Below are 6955 nucleotides of genomic sequence, written 5' to 3' on the forward strand. Positions count from 1 at the left end.
TGGTGGTAAGTGGTGCGTGCGTGTGTCCGTGTCACCGTGTGTGTGGGAGTAGAGACAAAACAGCGGGAACTACCCATAGATCCGAAGTCCCGTTAGTCCGAACATGCACTGCTACCGTGCTTGCGGTTAGGTTTAGGTTTGCTCCCGTGCTTGCGGTTAGGTTTAGGTTAGGGTTAGAGATAGGGATAGTAATTTCGGAACAATGAACCTTCTGACTAATGACAGCAGGGAAAATGGGAGATTGGGAAAATGGGAGATTAAAAAAGTATCTTCCTATTATAAATCCCATAAGAATTCTACATAAATGACTTCAAGGTCTGTGCCGCATCTAAAACAGATTATATTTTTTCCGTGATGAATATTGTTAAGAATCCCTCAGATTATGTGCATATGAAAAAACCTGTGAAGACGGAATGTTCTTTATTGTTCAGTGATTAGTCCTCCCTGCCTTTTGAAAAAAAAAATAATAACGGGCTGATAACAATGTCGGACATGTGGAATACAGCACACCCAGCTCGAAAGCTCTGCCTCAGAAGTTAACGCCCTTCATGGAGGCAACTTTGGCAACCATTCTGGACTGCAGCGTTTTGAAGAGGAGAGGAGTGAGGCGAGGGGGAAGAAACGCCAGAAGAGAAAGATGATCACTGCAGCCAAGGCCACAACTAATACTGACTTCATATGCCCCTCACTGCAATAAACCATGTGGCGCTCGGATTGGACTTCACAGTCACCTCAACTGTGTGTGTGTGTGTGTGTGTGTGTGTGTGTGTGTGTGTGTGTGTGTGTGTGTGTGCGCGTGCGTGCCCATATTATAGCCATATATGGAGATCCCTGCCATCAGAGAAAATGTATATTGATATACAATGCCCATATGGAGATCCTAAATATCAGCCCACATATGGACATGCGCGATGTCACAATACTGTCATCACAGCTGAAAACACACAGTGTCTGCTTGTATGTCATAAATGTTGTTAATCAGTGGATCTGCAACACTAGCTTATAGGGATATATCCGTAAGAAAACTAAAATTGAGTGAGGACAGCAATAACAAGTACATGATAAAATGTGTAGTCATATATGTGTAAAATAAACAAAAATACAATTGCTGATTCAAATTAACAAACAAAACAATAATAATTGTGTTCATTATTACTTGCACAATTGTGTTAGTGGGTACAAGAACTGGCTTCAGACAAGAGTAATTACCTAACTAAATTACCTAACCAAACGTTTCTTTTTTAATTTCAGCCATTGGCCAGGTACACTAACACTCTCATAGCTCCTCTCTCTACAAAGAAAGGATTTTCACACCGTATAGCCACTTAAAAGTGCTTTCATTACGAAACCTGAAGGGGTTTGGACTGGTATTTTACTGGCTAATCGTGGACCCTTTTTGTTTTCAGTTGAGAGCTGTAGCGTGGAGAGTAAAGTTACCATTTATATGCCTTCCTAGAAGTACATTTATAACAACGTCAACTCACGCAAGGAAAGCAAAGCTAAATACATGTTTTTTTACACTGTGGTGGTTGTTACCACACACTCGCGGGCAGAACATACGTTCAGGTTCCTTCTAGTATAAGTTTGGATATCTATCCTGTAAATTATACTTGAATTAACAACTATGAGTGCAATCATTCCACGCATCCAGCAGTTGTCCTCTCGAGTGGTCAGGGTTCTGGGCTGTAATCCGGGTCCAATGACCCTCCAGGGAACCAACACCTATCTGGTGGGCACCGGGGACACCCGGGTGTTGATCGACGCGGGAGAGCCCGCCACCCCAGAATGCATCAGCAACCTGAAACTGGCCCTGAGCCAGTTCAGCGCGACCATCCGGGAGGTCATCGTGACCCACTGGCACCACGACCACGCGGGAGGCGTCACCGACATCTGCAGGGACATCGCCGGCTGCTCCTGGGTACGAGTCAGCAAACTGCCTCGCCGCCGTCCTCCCGCCTCCGCCTTGGAGAAGTACGGAGACGACGAGGAGAACGCCTACTTGAAGGACGGAGACATGATCCGCACGGAGGGAGCCACGCTCATGGTGCTGTCCACGCCGGGGCACACGGACGACCACATGTCCCTGGTGTTGGAGGAGGAGCGGGCGGTGTTCTCGGGGGACTGCGTCCTGGGGGAGGGGACGGCCGTGTTCGAGGACCTGTGCGACTACATGGCGTCACTGCAGGTCCTGCTGGACACCGGCGGCTGAGCGAGTGTACCTGGGGCACGGCCCCACGATCGAGAACTCAAACACTGCGATCAGAGGGTACATCGGCCACTGGACCCTCCGAGAGCAGCAGATTCTGTCGGTCATCTGGGCTGGAGGTGGATGACGGGCCTTCTCGTCCATGGAGCTGGTCAGAGCAGTCTACGAGGACACCCCCAAACATCTCCACGGAGCGGCGGAGGTCAACACTTGAAGAATCTGGAGAAAGACGGCAAGATAGTCCTGGTGGATGATGATGATGATGCTAGACAGCTGAACATGTGGAAGAGCAATGTGTGACACTTGGCAACTTGGCAAAACCCACTCAAGTGGAATCACGCAAAGTGAAGATTATACTTGTAAGGCATGACTAAATACCATCCCAATATGAATATGTCCTGTTGCACGTCCGCACATGGTGGTGCATGTCGACGCAAGTCGACCCAAGAAATTAAATTGGTTCAAGTCAATGGTTGCTTGCAACATGGAATACGGATTTGTATATTACAGGAAACTACCGTTAAACTTTCCAGCAAACTCCGGTAAACTGCCGAATTGTACCATCACACCTGTATATTACCGTATATTAACTGTATATCCCCGCTAAACGTGAGGTTTATGGGCAAAATACAGTGCCCATAATTGCCCGTTAACTCACGCAGTGTTATATTTATCTGTTTGCCAGAGAAGTTCTCATCTCACAAAGTTCTCCACTTAACATCAGGTGATGCATTGGACGCACACCTAGCGGATTTCCTTTATTGGCCTTTTCTCCACACTAGATAAGTGTGGTGTCCAGTGTCACCTACTATACAGTAGGCTACTACTACCTACTATGGCCCTATACATACATAAATAAAATGCACTACCACGTGTTCTTCTTGCTTACTGTAAATCATTTTGGATTATGCCTACATTGTATAATCCAGTGAGGTCCGTGTTGACACAATATAGTGGGTCTGTAACTCTTATTTTTACATTTGTCAGGTTTTTGAATAGAAAAAACTAGAATTTCAAATAAATATTACATCATTGTGTCGTAATTGTCTGCATCGTTGTGGGTACAAAAAGGAGAGCCGGACGATGGTCATTTGCCTCGCTATGCGTGTAGTGTTGATAATGATTGCGGAACTTAATGGTGAGAACAGCTTAAAACACCACCATAGGCTCCAGGCGGTTCACAATGGACGAGGAGGTTTTCACCAACATTCATGGTAAAAGGATCTCTCTGGACCGTCGGAGTCACTCCACTTTCTGCAGAGAGTTCACTGTGAATTCCCCCAAAAAGTCCATCACAAGGGCGATGGTCTGCACATGTTCCGTGTGGCTTCTGGCATTCCTGGCATGTGCAGTGTTCATCACAAAGATCACTGCAGTGCTGCCCAGTGCCACCCTAATCGCCCTGGCGGGATTGATGGTTTACTTCCACTTTGTGAAGATCGACCGCGAGTCCGTGCTGCTAATCGGCTCGCTGGGCGTTCAGCTTTCGCACAGCTACGCATGTGGACGGGAGAGCGTTGCTTTTGTTGAGATGAGCAAGATCAAGGACATCGTCATCAACGAAGCCATTTACATGCACCGAATCATCTACTATCTGTGCATATTGCTGAAGGACCCTGCAGACCCCAGTGGAGTGGCGGGTGTCGTCCCACTGTTTCAGAGCTCAAAGCCGAGGTTAAGCTGCTTGGAAAAAGTTTACAAAGGCTGTCAGGAGATCCTGTCTGATGGTGCAATGCACAGACTAGCTGACACCAACTCGGGACTCCTGGATAGCCGCCCCGTCGTCCCAACACTTCAGAGGTCAAAGCCCAGGTTAAGCTGCTTGGAAAAAGTTTATCAAAGCTATCAGGAGATCCTGTCTGATGATGGTGCAACGCACGGACGAGCTGACACTGACGCGGGACTGTAGTGCAATTATAAGTGACAAAGAAATTGTCATCACATTTTATTGACACAACCTTGTTGCATGGGGGGAGGGCAAGACAGCCATGCAACAAGGTTGTGTCATCAAACCACGTGACTATTAACCTGACTCTGCCAGATGGGGGCGGTATTGGGTAACCATGTTCCCCAACACAGCATCCATCTGGGATCTCTCAGGGAGTTGAGCTAACACCGAACCGCTCCGTGGTTCGAACCAATCAGCGTGAGCTAAGGGCGGGATATGTGCGAAACCGGATGTCTGGGTGCGGCCATTACTGAGGTTTACCATTAAGCGCAGCAGCACTGATTAGCTACACCTGGCCTACGGAGCACCTGCTCCATGGATTACACCTCAGTAATGGCTGCGCCCAGGGCACCCCTCTGTGAATTTGTCTATATGTGAATGAGTCCTCTTTTTCTCTTGCTCTCTCTCTCTCTCTCTCTCTCTCTCTCTCTCCATGCAGTGATATAGCCAGTAAGCTGTCGTACACATAGTATAAGTAGTATACTTTACATAAGCTGTATTAGTTTCTCCTGAGCAATTTTAATCCATACAAGGGGTTTCTTTTTCAGTATTACACCCATTACATCCTTATACATAAGAAGCCCCATTTCAGTAGGGTAGTATTTGCATTTATCCACAGTATAACATAATGGAAATTGTACATGCACTTTAGCTTGTCGAGCGTGTTGCCAGTGGAGGAGATTTGTGCTTAGTTAACACATGCAAAAAAAAACATATTTAGTAAACAACCTTTTAACAATCGTGGTCACATTTATTTTAGCTGGACGTGTATCCTGTTGATCGAACATTTTGAAACCAAAGGTTTTAACCTTTCTTGTGCTTGCGTACGTGTGTGTGTGTGCGTGTGTGTGTGTGTGTGTGTGCGTGTGTGTGATAATGCAAGGTATTGGTATTAAGCTGAAACCAATGTGTGACCTCACACCCGATGAACAATACAGTTCTGGTAATGAGTACATGCACTCACTAGTACAGGTTGTCCTATAAGAACTTGAAGAGATGAATGGATGTTCAATAACCTTTTTTCTTTTATTTTCTTTCAACTGAGTTTCCCAATTAACATGATTGAGTGTAATGGATGCACGGGAACATCATTTCATGCTCCAACTGGAAAATGTAGCCAACTGTAGAATGATGAAAGGGATAGAAATAGAGTCACAGTGGCCTAAAAGCTTTCAGAGAAAGTTCTACTGCTGATTGAAAGGCAGTGTAGTGATCTAGACCCAAGCTGGGATCAATAGAGCTGAGCTTGATCGGCAGAACTGTTGTGGCCGTGGGTTCTTGTCTTGGGCACAGCAGGCAGAGAAGGCTATATAAATATGAAAGCCTAGATACCGCATTGGCCGCCACAGTTCATTGGAGCGACCTGTCTCTGTGGCCGCCATATTGGAAGTGCAAGCCGAGCCTACTAATGCATGTATGTGCATTGAAGCAGATTAAAATCATCATAACTCCCTGAATTTTCTAAATCGACTTAACAAATGCCAAAGTGGGAGTTACGGATCCAGTATAGCCTTACATGGTTAAAATGCATAATTTTCATACCAAAATACTTTTAACATATCGAAGTAACAGTAGTCACAAAGTATTTCTGTCAGTCCAGTCACTGAAAGAGACAATTGGTCCGGTTTCCCCAAGGATACCTGTGTAACCCAGGGCCAGGGTTAAATGATGCAAACATAAACAAACGGTATCATTAAAATAATTTACTATTCAGTGACAAATAAATAGGATAACATATTTAAAAGTGACTTAAGTATGTGATGAAACAAACCAACATATAATCTAAACCCAGTGTCAGCACAATAACTGAACTGGCATTGCAGGGGTTGATTTATGTGACTCAAAGATAATGGAGTGTGATTGGTTGGAGCAGAAGTCACTCTAAACATGGGGGGTTTTGTAAGCCAATGAGAATTCTGCTTGCTGTGAGTTGGCTGAGTTAGCCAATCAGGCAGCTGGTTGTTTCCTTCTAGACAAGGAAGTGGAGGGACATTTTTTTTCTGCTGTGTCAGCCAGAGGAGAGCTGCTGTGGATTTTATGATTGAAAACAATTTATTCTAAAAAGATATTTGATTGAGAAATCACTTTGATTGAACAGAACCAGAAGGTTTATGAAGAAAGACACTTTAAGAGAGTTTTTTTTCTCCCACTATCTGTGAACAGAGTGAAAAAACGATCTTTTCACTTTCTTTTCCATTTACTGCAAGAGCAGTCCAGCATTGTTCTTTGAGGCATCCCCCTTCGCCGGGTTTTTTTTGTATTGGAGTTGAACTGTTAGTTGGATCCTGGATTCGTCTGCAGCCTGCTCATCCTTCTTGGAGTCCTACAGCAGCATGCAGACTGGCGAGCTACCCATGAAACCCACCTGAACCTGAAAGAAGGAGAATAGTTAAAGTGTGCCTTGTCTACAGTGGTGGTAGGACAAGTGCTGTTGCATCGCTCATCTTTTCACACTGAAAGATTAAACTATTGAGATACAGCAGCAAGTGGTACACTAACCACACAAACTGAACTGAGTATTCGAGTTGTTGCCAGCAGAATAAATTGAAAGATACAAAAAAAAAACGAAAACGGAAGATTAATTGTTTTTGATTGAGTGTTAAATTGATTTTTGATTTGTTTCATTTGAATGTTTGCATTGTTTAGAGACGGATATCCAATTGGTGTTTGATATCTGGAATTTAATTCAGAGTTAAATTTTTATTTTCATTAAGGTCTGGTTACACTTTTGTTTTCTGGTATTTAAAGGGTTTCAGGTTGATAAAAAAAATATATATATAAATAAAATAGGAGCCTGTTTC

At 44.5% G+C, this 6955-nt stretch overlaps 1 protein-coding gene and 1 pseudogene across 2 annotated transcripts; both read left to right on the forward strand.

The window, feature by feature from the left end:
• Positions 1-1624: 1624 nt before the first annotated feature.
• LOC310854549 (endoribonuclease LACTB2-like) lies at positions 1625-2420 on the forward strand (annotated as a pseudogene). Its single transcript has one exon. The product of its transcript is annotated as an endoribonuclease LACTB2-like (transcript).
• Positions 2421-3389: 969 nt separating this feature from the next.
• On the forward strand, positions 3390-4115 carry LOC310854550 (phosphatidylinositol N-acetylglucosaminyltransferase subunit H-like; the record flags this gene model as incomplete). The annotated part of the gene is made up of 1 exon (XM_083759229.1): positions 3390-4115. One exon carries the CDS (start codon positions 3390-3392, stop codon positions 4113-4115), a length of 726 nt encoding a protein of 241 aa, XP_083615355.1.
• Positions 4116-6955: the final 2840 nt, after the last annotated feature.

The sequence above is a fragment of the Protomyctophum parallelum genome (genome assembly GCF_964188405.1).
Source record: "Protomyctophum parallelum genome assembly, chromosome: 2".
In the NCBI taxonomy this organism is placed as follows: domain Eukaryota; kingdom Metazoa; phylum Chordata; class Actinopteri; order Myctophiformes; family Myctophidae; genus Protomyctophum; species Protomyctophum parallelum.